General features: G+C 61.0%; 1 protein-coding gene across 11 annotated transcripts in view; it reads right to left on the bottom strand.

Moving 5' to 3' along the window:
* The window catches only part of CELF5 (CUGBP Elav-like family member 5), a 48,555-nt gene extending 34,241 nt beyond the window's left edge, over positions 1-14,314 (bottom strand). For 7 of the 11 annotated variants that reach the window (XR_004277072.1, XR_004277081.1, XM_032305868.1 and 4 more), the window contains exon 1: positions 13,909-14,312. Coding sequence is in view for 9 of the 11 variants with exons in the window: in XM_032305868.1 (XP_032161759.1) it covers positions 13,909-14,167 (259 nt within the window). In the remaining 2 variants the exon portion in view is untranslated. Of the gene's footprint in view, positions 1-13,908 lie in introns of all 11 variants that reach the window. The other 4 variants (XM_032305944.1, XM_032305908.1, XM_032305896.1 and 1 more) reach the window with 3 other exon arrangements.
* Between the last annotated feature and the right edge of the window lie 2,295 nt (positions 14,315-16,609).

Raw genomic sequence — 16,609 nt, 5'->3', positions numbered from 1 at the left:
CACCACATCCTACGGGGCACGTCACCGCTATCAACCCTCAGTCCTCAGACTAGCCCAAGAGAACTGCATTGTTGTGTTCATTATTATTATTATTATTATTTTAAAGGTTTATTTATTTAGAGAGAGTGAGCACGGGGTGGGGGAGGGGCAGAGGGAGAGAGAATCCCAAGCAGACTTCCTGCTGAGCATGGAGCCGGGCACGGGGCTCCATCCCACGACCCTGAGATCACTACCTGAGCTGAAACCAAGAGTCAGACGCTCAACCGACTGAGCCACCCAGGGGACCCGGTATTTTGTTTATGATTATTTCCGTTTTACAGGTAAGGAAACTCAGACAGCAGCCACCAGGGTAACACAGTGACGGGGCCAGAGGCCAGATCAGAAACCCAGAGGACCAACTCCAGTCTGTTCCTCCTCGACCTCTAGCGTCTCCCTCTTATAAAGACAGTAGTAGTGGTGACAATGGCTGCTTCACAGAGCACCGGGACAGGGTGGCCACTCTCCTGGGGCTGGGCTCCACCCCCCTCGCCCCCGCCCCTCCTTGCAGGAACCCGGCAGGGCGGGTAACACACAGTAGTGGGGGGGGCGGGGGGAGCCTTGCCTAAGACGCACAGCAGGAAAGGGCAGAGGGGGAGTTGGAGCCGGGGCATCGGACACCACGGGTTTCACTCCCATCCACTGCACTGAGAGGCTTTGATCTCCAGGGTGTGCATGTGGAGTGGCAGGGGCTCCCAATTCTGCCATCTTCCCTGAAATTCACTCAAAACCTTGGATACGTTAAGACAAACGTGGCCTTAAGAGCATCGATGAAAAGATAACAGCCGGATCTGCAGGACCCCGTTGCCCAGGGCTCTCCCGCCAGCCCACAAGGACACTCCTCTCTTCAGCCCGAGATGCTGCCTCTGGGGCCGGGGGGCAAAGGTGGCCATGGTCCCTCTGTAGCACCCTGGGCTCTGGGGACAATGTCCTCATTAACGGGCAATCCTAAGACTCGGAGGTTGGGAAGAGGCATGTGTGGTCAGCCTGGGGCAGCAGACGGTGGGACAAAGGGCTCGGGGAAGCCCAGAGGACTGGGAATGGCTCTGTCTGGCGTTGAGGGTGTAGGGAGCAGGCTGGGGAGTGCGGCAGGTGCTGGGGGGCGGGGAGCATAAACAGGGCCCCAAGGACTTTGAGCAGCAGGTGAGGAGAATGAACAGAGTTGAAGGCAGTGGGGAGCCCCAGAAGATGTGCGGGCAGGGGAGGGCACAGGGCTGTGTGCTGGGAAGATCTGGGACCAGCCTGGGGGAGGGACTGGAGCACAGGCCAGAGGCTAGAGGTCAGGGGAGGCGAAGACTGAGCGGCCTTGGAGGCCTTGGAGGCAGAGAGGAAAGATGGGTGGGACACTCCGAGGGGGTCTCCGGGGGGCGAGGGGCTGGGGGTGGCGGTAAGGCGGAAGGCCAGGGCCATCGCTGGGAGGGTGCAGCAGATTGTGTGGTGGCCCTCCAGGAAAGACAGCGTACGTCCCAGACCCTGTGCGTGGGACCTCATTTGGAAAAAGGGACTGAGTCCATGTAATTAGAGATCCCGAGATGAGATCCATCCTGGATAACAAGGTGGACCCCAGATCCGATGACAAATGTCCTTGTAAGAGACAAGAGGAGACACAGAGAGAGGAGACACCACGTGAAGACGGAGGCACAGAGGGAGGGACGCGGCCACAAGCCAAGGGGAGCCTGGAGCCCCTGGGAGCTGAAGGAGGCAGGAAGAGCTGTCCCCCGGAGCCTCAGGAGGGAGCGCAGCCCCTTGATCTCGGACTCCTGGGCTCGAGGACTGGGCGAGAAGTCCGCTGTTTCAAGCCAAGTTTGTGGTCATTTGTGACCGACGCCCCAGGAGGCTCACAGAGATGGAGACCCAGTAGGAAGAGAGAGCAGTTTGGAAGAAAGATGCCGAATCTGGTTTGGGTCCTCAGACCCAACTGGGGGCTTGGGGGACATCAGGGAAAGGACCGCCCCCCCCAGGACTGGCTAAAAGTCCCCCAAATGGCCCAGCAAGGCAGTACCCACAGAGCAGAGCCAAGCCCTGGGTCAGACGCCACGGCCTCAGGTGAAACCCCCCTTCTAAACTGGTGGGTGTCTCTATCCCGCGTTACAGATGCAGCAAACCCAGATCAGAGAGGCTTAGCAATCTTCCTGAGGTCACACAGCAAGTCACACACTAGGCTTAGAACTGAATCCAACCTGGGGGCAGGCAAAGGGCTTCTGAGGTCTCAGAAAATCCCAGAGTGAGGGGGACTACTTGAGTGGCCTCAACAAAAACTGTTTTTTAAAGTTTTTCCCTTCTTAGTAGTCACGGTGGTTATTTTCATGCCTAAGTGTAGGATTTTTGTCACTTCTGGGGAGCCGGGCAGGTCTGGGAACTGGCCGCGTCCCCCGGCGCCCCGCGCGCGGCTCTCCGCCACCACCCTGGAGCTGGCCACGCCCCGGTTCGCGCACCCCCACCTTCATCTCTGTCTCCATTCTTCCTCCTTCAGCCCCGCAGCCGCAGGGTCCCTTCCAGAGGTGGGGGTCAGGCACCCCTGCAGCTCTCCCCAGCCTGTGTGCGTCTCTAACTGCCCATCAGGAGTTACTGTCCCACTGGATTCGGAGTCCCTGAGCTGAGCGTGGGAACCAGGTGAGCCGCCACCGACGTGTCCCCAGGGCCCAGCCCTGGGCCCAGCATGCTGTGTGCTCAGCAGAATTTGGCCACAGCTCACGGCCTCCACGCTGATCGAGCACCCATCCACGCCCTCCTGGACCTGCCCCCCCACCCCCGTCTCCCTGAGGGCACCGCTGCCGCCCTCGGCCCCACAACCGGCCCTCCTCCCGGGGGCCACCAGAGGGCGCCTGTGAGCACCTCCTCGGCCCACAGCCCTCCAGGGCTCCTACCTTCCTGGGGTACAAGCCCAAGTACTCCCCACACAGTCCCTAAGGCCCCACATGACCTGCTTTGTCCCCTCCCTGTCCTCCCCTCCTCCCTCTCTCCCCCTAGCCCGCTCTGCCCCAGACACACACACCGCCTCTGCTCCTCCTACACGCCAGGCCCTCCTGCCCCAGGACCTTTGCACGGGCTATTCCAGAACGCACTCTGCCAGATCTCTGCACAGTTCATTCCCTTCCTTCAGATCTTGCCTCAAATGTCAGCTCCTTAGTGAGGCCTCCTTTGAGCACCCTGTGTAAGGTTACGGCCCTCCGTCGCCCCCTCCCCAGCTCTATTTTTCCGGTGCCCTCATCACCATCTGCACGACGCACGCAGGTGTCCCTCATGCTCCAGAAGTTGAGCGTTCCTGCAAAACCTCCGACAGCCTAAATGGCATACAGCAAGGAAGCAACCACCATTAATTTACACGGAAAATTTCTTGAACATTCCCAGACTCAAAAAATAACCTCTTAGGCTTTTCAGATACTTCAGGACACATCTCGCTAATGGATGCACAGAATGACGAGACAACGCACAGATGCTCACACAATTCGGAGCCCTGGAGCCTGATGCATGGATGCCCAGCGTGGTCCTGGGGAAGGAGCCCGGTGGGGCGGAGTCCGCTGCCGGGGTAGGGGAGAGGGGAGCCTAGCCTCTGGGACAGCTCCCTGCAAAACCAGTGCATAAAACCAAAAATCCCCTTCAGGTTTCCTTCAGTTACCAAAAAGAGGTACTCACAGAGGTCTTTTGTAGGTTTTTACATGTTTGATTCGGGGGCTGGTGGGGGGGGGTACTTAGATATCACCCGGCACACAGTAGGTGCTCAATGGACACTTGTTGGCTGAATGCTTGCATTTTCAAGCTGACCTGCTGATATCAAGGCACCTCTTCGAGGGCAGGGACATTTGATTGCTTTCATCCCTCCCCTCTCTTAACATGCGTGGCACGGACTTATTCCACATTTCCTGAGCACCTATGATGCACCAGCTGTACAGCGGAAACAGACGGCGGAGACTCCCTAGTTCGCTGCTGATCACCAGCATCTCCTGCTTCCCTCGCCAGCAAGGACGCGACCACAGCTAGTTGTGCGAACCCTCCTCCCAAATCCCTTGGACCCCCAAGCCCCTGCCCCCCAAGTGCCCCATGTTCTTGGTCTTTAACCTTGGCTCTGTGATCTAGCCCGGCCCAGGGCCGCTTTCCGCCGTGTGCTCTTGGGTCACTTCTCTGAGGCTCCACTAAGAGCTACAGAAGACACTCCCCTGTGCTGTGGGGCCGCCCGCCACCAGCCACCTGCCCCTGGACGCCCTCTCTGCTCCCCTCCACCCTCTCAGCCCTGGGCTGTCCCCACTCGCTGAGGAGCGGGGCTGGCAGGCTCCCTCCCTCCCGCACCCCTCAGTACAAACTCAGGGGCTCAGTCTCCTGGACCCCTCCGGCCAGTGCACCAGCTCAGGGGGCACCTCCCCGCTCCCTGCCTGGACTCCTTAGCTGCCACTGCTGACTCCTCCTGTGCCCCAGACTTACGCAGTGGGGCTTCCCAGGCCTCGACAGGACACGCACCCCCAGCCTCCTGCCCGCAGCCGTCTTGATTTCTCTCACAGGCTGTCCCCACTGCTCCGCCACGGGGCCCTCCGTCTGTACACCCACCCCCCCACCTGTCTGTGCATCCGTCCGCCAGCCATCCATTTTCCCACCTGCTATGTTCCAGGCACAGTTCTAGGCCCGGGGGACATAGCGGTGAACACAAAAGGCAAAAAACCTCCGTGCTAATGGAGTTTGCAAAAAAAGTCCCCTAATGGACTCTCGGGGTGGGGGTGGGGTGGAGAAAGACAAAATCACGTAAGAAGCAAAACCTATGATCTGCGTTATGTCAGAAGCCTCCATTTTCACAGGGAAAAGAGGAAGGCAGGGAGGCAGGGCTTGGAGTGGGGACGGTGGCTGTGCTTATAAATCACGTCTGCAGGGAGGCGGCCCCCAGAAGGTGAGGGTTGAAGGGCGAGAGGAAGGCGGATGTGAGTATCTGGGGGGAGGAGGCTTCGTCGAGGAGGTGATCTCTGAGCCCCGACCTAGAGGAAGAGACAGAGGAGCCCTGCTGAGCTTTGGGAGGACAGCCTCCGGGTGACAGGGATGGCTCATGCAAAGGCCCTGGGGCAGGACTGGCTTGGTGCGTTGGACAAAAGGCAAGGAGGCCTGTGTGTCTGGAGCAGAGTGGGAGAGAGGGAGGCGGGGAGGGCAGGGAGGGGCAGGGCAGGCCATGCAGGGTCTTGGGGGCTGCAGAGAGGACTCTGGTCACTCTGGAACAGGGCCATCCCTGACACTGTGGGGGCACTGAGCAGCATCCCTGGTCCCCACCCACTGGACGCCGGGAGCACCACCAGTTGTGACAACCACAGGCGTCCCGAGCATCACCCAGTGTCCCCCGGGGGCACCCCTGTCTCAGGTGAGAACCACTTTGCCAGTTCCTTCCTCTTCCTCACCTCCCCCACCAAGAGCTGATGATTTGACCCTTTAACTATGTCTCCCCGGGACCTTCAGGTCAAAGCCAAGATTGCCGGCCTCTGCAGCCCTTCCCCCCCAGATCCACTTGTAACTCCCCAGACACGCAGCCTCCAGGTCTCAGGTGCCCGACCCTGGAATCCCAGCCCCTCCCCCATAGCCCTGCTCTCCCCACATCACTGTAGAATACACACAGCATAACTTCACCGTCTTAACCATGTCTAAGCGCACGCTCCCCTGGTCCTGCGACCACCCCCACCCTCCAGCTCCAGACCCTTCCATCTCCCCCCACGGAGACTCTGTCCCCACAAGCACGGGCGCACCACCCCTGCCCCAGTCCCGGCCCCCACCCCCTCCTCTCTGTCCCTGTGGACGGGACTCCTCTGGGGCCCTCCTGGGAGCGGGGTCCTGCGGGACGGGTCCTTCTGGGTCTGCTTCCTTTCGTTGAGTCCCGTGTCCTCGGGGTCCCTCCGTGTCATGGCAGGGGTGAGGGTCCCCCCCCTCCTAAGGCTGACCGTGTTCAAGCGTGGGGACGACCGCGCCACGTGTATCGGTTCGTCCATCGGCGGACACGGGCTGTTCTGCACGTTCGGCCGCCGTGAGCTGTGCTGGGAACACCCGTGGCAAACAGCTCTCGGAGACCTTCAGTCCTCCCGGGTGTCCGTGTTTTGAGGAACTGCCAGACCGTCTTCCCCAGCACCACCCCAGCGCGCGTCCCCAGCCGTGCGTGAGGGCTCTGGTCTCTCCACACCCTGGCGGTCACCCCTGTCTGCTCTGTTTTCGGACAGCTGTCCCGGGGGGCGGGCTGCTGCCTCCTTGGGCGGCTGGCACGCGTTCCCGCAGCACCTTCAACCCCAGCTCGTCCGCTCCGCCCGCACCCCGCACACACCACCACCGCTTAGGGCCCGCGCAGGCGTCTGTCCAACTCCCGGAGCCGTGGGCGCCCCGTGGACACAGAGCGGGGAGGTCGGGGTGGAGAGAGGAGCCCGCAGCCCTGACCGTGCGACCGTGCGTGGCCTCAGGGCGGTCTCCTCCCCTCCCTGGGCCTCCATCTCCCCCTGTGGTGAGCTTGCTCTGGGCCCCCCCCCAGCCGCCATGGGGGTCCCTCACCCGATCCTTCCCCCGAGCAGAGGGCCAGGGACAAGGACGCCGTCTCCCAGCTTTCCCACGTTTACCCTGACCGCGCCGCCGGGCAATCCACCATCCTCAGGAGGCCCTCAGCGGGGCTGGGGCAACATGACAAGGCTGGCGGAAAGCTCTCTCTGCTCGCCAAGACCCTCTGTGCCTTAGCTACCCCATCTGGAAAATGCAGATTCTGAGCTCCCTAAGGGGCCCCGTCTTTTCCCTGCTCACCGCCTTCAGGGGCTCCCACCTCACTCAGGGTAAAACCCACCATCCGAGCGTCCACAGGCCCACAGTCCCTCCCAGCGCAACTGGCCCCGACCCCTCCTCCCTCCCTCCCCTCAGGCTCTGCTCCAGCCACATGGGCTTTCTCGCTTCTCCTCCGACAGGGCACACTCATTCTGACCTCAGGGCCTTTGCATGTGCTGTTTCTGGTCCTGGAATGCCTTTCCCTTGGCTTCAGAACCACAGCTTCCTCATCTGTCATTCAGTTCGCTGTCCCCTCCAACACACATCCTACTCGATGCCCTTCGCGGCAGCGCAGGCCAATCGAAACCTCACTGATTTGCTTCCCCATTTGTTATCAGTCCCTCCTCTGCCCGGGATTGCTTTGCATCCCCAGAGCCCAGCGCAGTGCCTGACGCACAACAGAGACTTGGCAGACAATCGTTGACCCTACGACCGCCTGGCCCTGTGTCGAGGACCCCTACGATGCGAAGGACATTACTCAGAGTCATTATACTAATCACACGATACAGGCGAGCTCCAGTTTCTACAACCTAGTCTGGAAGACAGCTGTCAACATTCCTTCTCTTTTACAAACGAGGAAGCTGCGGCTCAGAAAAGGCGAGGTGGCTTGTCTAAGACCCCCCAGAAGCAACAAAGCAGAGGCAGGAACAGAAACCAAGCCTGTCCGACTGCAGACCTGACGGGTTGTCCCCACCCATCATGTGAGGAGGAAGGTGGGTATCAGGTATCCATCGTCCACACACGCATCCATCCGTCCGTCCATCATCTGCCCGTCCATCCATCATCTGCCCGCCCATCCATCCCTCCGTCCATCCATCTATCTGTCCGTCCGTCTGTCCATCCATCATCCATCCATCCATCATCTGTCCATCATCTGCCCGCCCATCCATCCCTCCGTCCATCCATCTATCTGTCCGTCCATCCGTCCATCCATCATCCATCCATCCATCATCTGTCCGTCCATCCGTCCATCATCTGTCCATCCGTCCACCCATCCGTCCGTCCGTCCATCCGCCCCCACGCCCATCCATCCGTCCATTCCGGCTTCCACTCACCCACCTGTTCGTGCGCCTACCGATCCGCTCATACACCCGCCAGCACACTGCCCCCCATCCACGCTCCGGTCCGCCCACGCCGGGGCCGGTCCACCCGCTGGCCCGTCCGTCTATCCGGATCGCAGCCGGCCTGCCCGCCCGGGCCGCCCGCTCCCCACCGGCCCATCCGCTCACGCCCCCGCGCCCTCAGCCATCCGCATGCTCACTTCCAAACGGCGAATAAGACACAGTCCTTGCCCTCCTAGAGCGTATGTATCAGTGACGACCCCCAGGACCCCAGGCCGACAGGACGTTGCCGGGTCAGTGTCTTCCAAACCTAGTAGCCCCTTCCTCTGGCACTGGTCGCCTTTGGCCCAAGGACCGCCAGCCTCCCTCGACGACCTTTACCCTGAGTCTTGGTCTCCGCAGTCACACCTCTGTCCCCGCTGCCAGAGGGTCAGGCCTCGGTCCGGGAGGCGGCGATGCCGCGATACATTGCTGCGTGACTCGGGGCTGAGTGCTACTGCTCTCCGAGCCCCGTGCCTCACGCGACCCGTGGTGGGGAGGGGAGCTTGCTTTTTCTGAGGACGCTCACTCCTCTTCCCCACAGTGTGGGCCCACCCCACGCCCCACGGGAAGCTTCCTCTCTTTCCATCCAGGTGCGCGGGAAGTCGGCATATCCTGAACGAGGCTGTGTGTGAGGCCAGGAAGAGGCCGGCTCTGGCAGGTAAAGACACACGAAGCGCCCTTTCCACACAAGTCCGACTTCCTCCCCTGCTCTACGTTTGTCCGTGGCTCCCCAGTGCCCTCCGTCTGGGCTCACAGGCCCTGCAGGCCCTTGCTACTCCCTGGCCTCATCTCCCACGCCTCACCTTATGCTTTCTGTGCTCCACGCGCCCCGGCCTCGGTAAACCCGCTGCCTCTGCCCGCAGGCACGAGCGCAGGGACGGCTGCCCAGCGCACTCTCTGTGTGTCTCACGCGCATCGCTGGGCCCGGGACACAGTAAGCGCTTCTGTGAATGGACAAATGAGATGTTTCCCCACCGCGCCAACTCCTACTCGTCTTTCAAAGGCCCTAAAGCCCACAGCAGAGCCCCCGATTCCCTGTCCCGTTCCCCCCGCGCCGCCTCCCTGTCTCTGCCCCGGCCCTGACCATCGGCTCTAGACGCTCACGGCCAGCTCTGTCCTGGGGCCAGAGGGCCTTCACCCGGCCTCACCGAGGACGAGACGAGGTCCCGGAGGTTTTCAGGAAGTGTTGGCTGCATGAACCAACAAATGAATGAACGAATGAATGAACGGGCTCCTGAGTGCGTGCGGCCTTCCTGAGCGTCCCTGGCGGCCACGTTCTCATCTGCCAGGGTCAGGGGTGAGAGAGAGAGACATGAGCCCGTGCCAGACACAGCTCCTGGGCCCACCCCCAAGGCCAGAGCCTCTCAGAAGAGCCCTGCCAGGTAAGTCCCATGTCAGAAGGGGAAGCTGGGACTCCGAGGGCCCCTTCCTGCGTTCCCCGCCAGGGCAAAACCTCGGCCCCTCCCCCACCAGAAGTTTCCAGAGTTAACACTGCTTCTGGGCCTTTGCACATGCTGTTCTCTGTGCCAGGAACACCTGTCCCCTTCAACAGATCCTTCTCACCCTACAGGTGTCAGCTCGGTCACATGATGAGCCCAGCCCGGTGCCAAAAGCCTTAACTGCCTACCATTCTGGTCCTCACCATCCCCGCCCTCTGAGGTGGGAAGCCCCACGGCTCTCCCATTCCTGTAGGGGCAACACGGTCTGACGGTCAGATGCACGGAAACCAGACTCATCTCGATGCCAAGCTTGGAACGGCTCTTTCACACTGACCACCTCCTCCAGGAAGCCCTCCTGGTCTCCACACCTGCAGGAACCAGGGCTCCTCTGGGTTCTCCCTGGAGGCGTGTGTTTCCACCATCACAGCCCTAACAGCAATGCCTTTGACCTCCTCGGTCCTCACTGTGTCCTCCTGCCAGGCTGGGATCTGAAGGCAGGTCAGGTCTTGGGGGACATTTTTGTCTGTGTTGTTCGACATCGTATCCTGGGTCTAGAACGGGGCCTGGTGCTCAGTAAATGTTGGTTATATGGGTCGATGGAGACGTGGGTCTCATTCACTCCATCGTGAATCCGGTTCTCCCAGATTCCCACGTCCCCACAAACGCGGCACACAGTAGGTGCTCAGTCAAGGCTCTCCGCCTAAAGGAGGGCAGAAGTGATGCCACAGTCATAGCCTGGAAGGCCCCCAGGGCCTCCTAAAAGCCTGTTAAATCAGGGAAGGATGGGCGGCTGGGGAAACTGAGGCACAGAGGCGGGGCGTGCCTAGCTCGGACTCGGGCCCCCAGCAAGCCCCAGGCGCCGCTCTCACCCCACCATCTCCTCCCTCGGCACCCCCGCCAGGCAGCCCTCCGTCTCCCGTCTCCCGGGGCTGGGCTCTCACGCCTCAGAGCTCGGCGTGCTCCAGCCGCCCCTCCTGCCGCCAGCCCAGCAGCTGGTGCTCCCATGGAAACCACAGGCCTCCACCCGGCCCCCCCACCTGCAGCGGCCCCCCTCGCAACCTCCGCTTTAAGACAAATATTGTCATTAAAATGCAAATGCATACACGATTACCATAAATGGGGGGCCCGAGGCGGCCGAGCCCCTATGGCGGGCTGGGGCCAGGGTAGGCACTGATGCTTGGCCCCCCTCGGGAGAGAGGGACCCCGTGGCCACACCAGGCACCTCCGTGAGCCCCCTCTGAGGGCGCCGTCCCCTGGCTGGGACCTGGTGGGGTGTCATGGGACACTGGCCCGTGGGAGACACCCACCCACCCACCCACCCCGCTCCTGGCCTGAGCTCTTGGTGAGGCACAGGTCTGAGTGGAGAAGCGGCCTTGCTCCCTCCACGCTGCCCCTTCTCCCTGGTTCTCCCTGCCTCTCCCTGGCTGGGGGGGGGGGGTCCTCCCCTGCCCCTGCTCCTCAGTCTCTGTGTCTCCTTCTCTCCCTCTGCTCTGAGTCTCTCTCTGTCTCTCCTTCTGTCTCTGAATCTCTGTTTTTCCGTGTCTCTGTCTCCATTCCTTTCTCTCTTAAAAACAAAACAAGCCAGCGCCCAAGGGCCTGCCCTCCCGAGGACTGGATCCTTCCCATCCTCCCCTGACCCCCTACCTCGCCACATTCCCAGAGCCCCGGGGCCGGGCTGGAGCATCCCTTGGTCTCAGCAGGGGACCCAGCACACCGTCCCTGAGGCCACAGCCCCTTCCCTCCCCAACACCATCTTGGAGGGCCCTGACTTGGCTTGGGGGAACCTGTCACCCCTCCATCACACAGACAGACTTTTGTAGTCCCTGGGCTGGAGGGAGACGGGGGGGGTGGGGTGGACAGCAGGGGACCCAGCCCCGGGCCCCTCCGAGCCTCAGTTTCCCTTCCGTGAAAGGCGCTGATGCTCACAGCCCACCTCAGGGGTGACCCCTTCCGCGGGTGCTGAACCGGCCCGGGTATGACAGTTACGGATGAGATGACCCTTAGAACGAGGGTGACGAGGACGACGCTGGGTGGCCCTTGCTGCATGGGGAGCGGTGGCACGGTGACCCACTTCACCCTCTCTGGCCCTCCCGCGCCCCTGCTGCCCCTCGTCATGGGATCCCCTAGCATTCAGGAGCCCAGAAGGCTCTGGGGGGGGGGATTCCCCTCCCTTCGCCCCCTGCCAGGACCACACCCCCCACCCCACTACTCTCAGCACCGACAGCAGGTGTCCTGTGCCCTGTTGGCTCCCCAGGAGCGAAACCAGATCACCCCCATTTCCCATTCATCATTCCGCCTCCCTTTGGCTGAGACCCAGAGAGGGGCAGCCACGGGCCTCAGGTCCCACAGCAGAGCCCCAAACGCTGTGGGTCCTCGAGACCCCCTCACCTCCAGCTGGCCCCCGCCCCAGCCCCTTCCCACAGGCGAGGCCCAGCCAGGCCCAGCACAGGTGGGATCAGGAAAGAGATTCATCCTTGACCCGCGGGCGTGGATGTGAGGACAGGTCCCCTGCCCTAGCCACAGGCCCTCCATCCAGGACCCCTGGGACGTGGAGGGTGACAGGCAGGTGTCTGTCAGGTGACACACTGTTGCCTAATTTATCCCCACCTGAGAAGGCCCCTGAGGTGTCCCTAATCCAAGAATTTCCAGTCAGAAAAACATAACCGCACATTCAAGGGGCCTTGCTCTGTGACAGTGGGGGAAACCGAGGCTCTGGCCACAGTCGCTCTTTTCTTCCTGGCCAGGGGGCGGGGGGGGGCACCAGGGGAGACTTAAAAAATGAGGCAAGAGGAAAGAAAGGAAGGACCACCCCGCGCGGCCGTCTCCAGCCCTCTGTAGGCTTCCTGGATCCAGAGCTCACCGACGGCCTTTCAGGCCAACATTCGGGGGCCGTGCGGACACCCCCTCCAGCCTCCATCAGAATCTTTCTAGAAATGGGCCCTCCAGGCATACTCAGGGTAGGGGCTTGAGGAAAGAGCCCTCACGCAGCCGGGGACCCCTGAGCGTGACTCATGGATGAATGGAACCCCCCACCCTGCTAGTTCACATAGAAGAATTGGATTTTCCAAGCCCGATTTTTTTTTTCTTTTCTTTGCTTGGCTTTCTTTTTTTTTTTTTTTTTTTTTTTTTTTGGTGATGGTTGGATTTGAAAAAAGGTGGGGGATGGGAGGGGTCTCTTTTCTCCCCTAAGGTACCAGCTGGAGGGTCTAGCTACAGTGTCAGGCCCTCGCTCCATCCCCCCAGACTCTCCCCATGGCCTGCCCGGTCCATCCATCCATCCATCCATCCAACAAACACGCATTCACGCTTCCCATGCCTGCGACAGAGAGCAGGACGGAGACAAGCAGGGTCGGAAATAGGTCATGGGTCCTGGTCCATCCCCAAGGCACCTCCAGGGTCTTGTCGAGGGTGTGCAGCACAAAGCCTACACCGTCCCCACCCTCAGTCGCCAAAGACAGCCGTCAAAGCTACCGTAATTCAGACAGCGGGCCCATGATTGGAGCCCAGGGCTGGGGCCCCAGTCCCCGGCCCCTCCCCCTAGCACCCCGTCGGAGAGAGAGTCAGGTGGGAAGGAGGCGGGCAGGCCTCCCCACCCCTCCTGCCTCCCCCACTGGGCTCCCAGGTCGCCCACGCCTCCCCACGCCTCCCCGTCCACCCTGGGATCTGGGCTCTGCCAGATGGACGGTCCGGGCTCATCGTCTTTGGCCTCAGACCTCAACACATTGCTAACAGGCTAGGCCAGTTTTAACTTGAGCCAAAGGTGGAGGCAGGGAGGGGAGGGCAGAGAAACGGAGGGGGGCACTGATCCAAACAGAGAGGATGGGCAGGCGAGGGCACACCACAGCGTTTTAACCACCCAAGGCTGGGGAGGCTGGCGCCGCCGCCGCCGCCACCCCCGCCTCGCTCAGCTCCCTGATACCCCCACCCCGCTTTCTTTGTAGTTACCGATTAGCCCGGGGTCCTGGGCATCCGTGTTCCCTGCGGCTGGCCGGACCTGCCCCACTGGCCTGGCTTTGTGAAAATGACCAAAGCAATGGAGTCCAGAGGTGCAAACTTTCCCGACGGGGCCTGGGGAGGCCCAATGAATGGGGTGGGGGGGCGGGGAGGGGGGGCGATGTGCAGGCAGCGCCCCCAGCAAAGGGGCAGGAAAGAGTGGGTGAGGGAGGGAGGAAGGGGTGGGGGTCCAGGGGGAATGGGAGGGAGAGGCAGAGAGAGAGAGAGAGAGAGAAGGATGCTGGGGGGGGGGAGGACGGGAGGTAGAGGGAGATGGAGAGGAGAGAAAAGGAAAGACAGAGGGAGCGGGCGAGAGAGGATGCCGGAAGGGGGGGAGGGAGCGAGAGGGGGCGGAGGAGGGGAGGGGGCCAGCTCGAATCTGTCAGCTGCACCCCCAGAGGGGGGAGGAGGGGTGGGTGGAAGGGGGGGGGAGAAATGATGCCGTGGCAGAGGCGAGCAGAGGGAGGAGGTGAGGAGGGGAGGGCTGGGGGGGGAAGATGCCGGAAGGTGGGGTGGGGAGGCCGACGGAGGGGAGGGGCGGGAGGGGAGGGGCGGGAGGGGGCCGGGGCGCCCACCTTTGTGCATGCCCGTGTAGGGGTCTTTGAGCACCGTGAGCTCGTAGATGCGGCCGAACTGCTCGAAGAGCGGCTTGAGGTCCTTCTCGTCCAGGTTGCGCGGGATCTGGCCCACGAAGAGCTTGATGGCGTCCAGGTCCTTCATGCCGTCGGGCTGCCCCCCGGGGGGCTCGGGCCCGCTGCTGCCCACGGGCGAGGGCCGCGTCTGCAGGAGCTGCTGCTGCTGCCGGCGCGCCTCGCTCTCCGTCAGGCGGGCCATGGCGGGCGCAGGCGGGCGGCGGGCGCGGGACCGAGCCGGCGGCGGCGGCGGCGGCGGCGGCGGCGGCGGCGGCGGCGGCGGCGGCGGCGGCGGCGGGCGGCGGGCGGACTCGCAGCTGGAGCGACGGACGCCGCCTCCCGCCTCCCTCCCGCCCCGTCCCCGCGCCCTCCTCCCTCCTCCGCGCGCCCGCTCGCTCCAGCATCAGGACCACAAAAGGGCGGCTCCGCAGCGGCCCCTGGCGGCCGGAGCGCGCCTCGCCGCGGCGGCGCCCCCCGCCCCCCGCCCCCCGCCCCCCGCGTGCCGGGCGCCCCGCGCGGGCGGGGACACCGAGGGCAGGGCGGACCTGGCTTCCAGGGCGCCGCTCCTCCCGCCGCCGAGCACAGGAAAAACCACCCAGCGTGGCGCGCGGCTCTCCAGGGTGCCTGCCTGGCCTTGACCGGCCGTCCTTGGCCCTCCTGAGCCTGTAGCAGTACAGGAGGTCCTGACAGCACCAGCGACAAAACCCAGAAGGAAGCCTCTGCGCACACCGTGTGCCGGGCACGGTGCTCAGCACCTTCAGGTTTATAACTCACTGGGCAGAAACAGCCATCCTCGCCCAAAACCCGTGCGCGCGCAGACACTCAACACCAAAACAGAAAACAAACAAACGAAAAGAGACTGCAACCCTGTGTCCCCACCAACAGCAACCAGAACTAACGGTCTTTCTCACACTGGCTATGTGCAGGTACCACTCAAAATATATGAAAGGATGTTGACCCATCGGGTCCAACCGCTCGGAGACTATCACGTTATCCTACCTTAAAACTCTCCAAAGATGTCCCCAAATTAGAGCCCGAATCCTCCCCAAAGCCCCTGTAGGGCCTGACCCCCCCACTCCCTGCTCTCTCACCTCCCTCTCTCCCCTCGCTTACTCTGCCCCAGTCACACGGGTCTCCTCTCCTCCTCCAGCACACCATGTACGTTCTGCCCCAGGGCCTTTGCATGGACTGTGCCATTTTCCTGGAATGCCATCTCTCGTGGCATGGTGCACGGGGGGGCTCACTCGTTGGATCCTCACCACTTTCCCTGTCCGTCTTATCTAAAATCACTCAGCCATCATCATCTCCTTTCTCTGGCTTGCTTTTTCCTCCATGGCATGCATACCCTTTTAACTTAATTCTAATGTGCTACATACTTATTTACTAATTAACCATATAGCTCTTTCCAGGTGTCAGGCTTTATGCTAGGTGCCCAACACGTAGGGACTCATCCAGTCCACACAACCCCCTGGGTGGGTGCAAATAGACAGACGCTTACAGACGTGTTTGGTCGGTGAAGCGTGGGATACTTGATCTTGGGATCACAAGTTCAAGTCCCATGTTGGGGGTAGAGATTACTTAAAAAAAAAAAAATCTTTAAAAAACACTTAATGCAGGGGATCCTGGGTGGCTCAGTTGGTTAAGCATCTGACTCTTGGTCTTGGCTCAGGTCATGATCTTAGGGTCCTGGGATAGAGACCCACGTCGGGCTCTGTACCCTGCTTGAAATTCTCTCTCCCTTTGCCCCTCCTCCTGCTTGCGAGGTCTCTCTCTCTAGAGTGAATACATAAATCTTCTTTAAAAGCCTTTCTAAAAAAAATAAATAAAAAGCACTTAATGTGCTATTTAAAAGATCAAAATGCAAAAAATTACAATGAACAGGGTACCATAATTTTTTAAAAGATTTTATTTATTTTTTTGATAGAGATCACAAGTAGGCAGAGAGGCAGGCGGGGGGGGGGGGAAGCAGGCTCCCCGCTGAGCAGAGAGCCCGATGCAGGCCTCGATCCCAGGACCCTGGGATCATGACCTGAGCCGAAGGCAGAGGCTTTAACACACTGAGCCACCCAGGCGCCCCCAGGATGCCATAATTTTAAATAAACACAGAATTAGTATTACTGAGTTTTCTCATTGCTCAGCACGGCACGGTTACTTGTCCTGGTTTTAATTTTTAATTTTTTTAATTTTTATTTTAAATTAAAAATTCTGTTTTAAAACAAAGACAGGACCCGTCACAATGCCAAGGTGAGCCAAAACGGAAACTCAGGATCACTGGTTCTATTTAAAGGGTTGACATTTTGTTCAATTATGGATTTGCTGGTCATCCGTGTAGACTTTTTAAAATTGCATTAAAATAATCTTTATCTTGATGACTGGGTTTTTTGGAGCCCCCCCCCCGCCCCCACGCTTAAGCTTTCTCCCCACGTGAGCTCACCCTGGTCCCTCCAGCACAATCCTCAGAGCAACCAAACGTAGGAGGGGAGTACTGTTTCTATACCCGCTCTGCAGAGGGGGAAACTGAGGCTCAGAAAGGTCCAGTCACACACAGAGGGCTGGGATTTGAGCGCAGCCGGCTGACTCTGGAGCCCACCCGCTTCCCACGATCCCACACTGTCTCCCTTACCCTAAGGGTGGCTAAGCCTTG

This window comes from Mustela erminea, chromosome 1 (genome assembly GCF_009829155.1).
Source record: "Mustela erminea isolate mMusErm1 chromosome 1, mMusErm1.Pri, whole genome shotgun sequence".
NCBI classification, from domain to species: Eukaryota; Metazoa; Chordata; class Mammalia; order Carnivora; family Mustelidae; genus Mustela; species Mustela erminea.
This window is presented reverse-complemented; position numbering and strand designations above follow the sequence as displayed.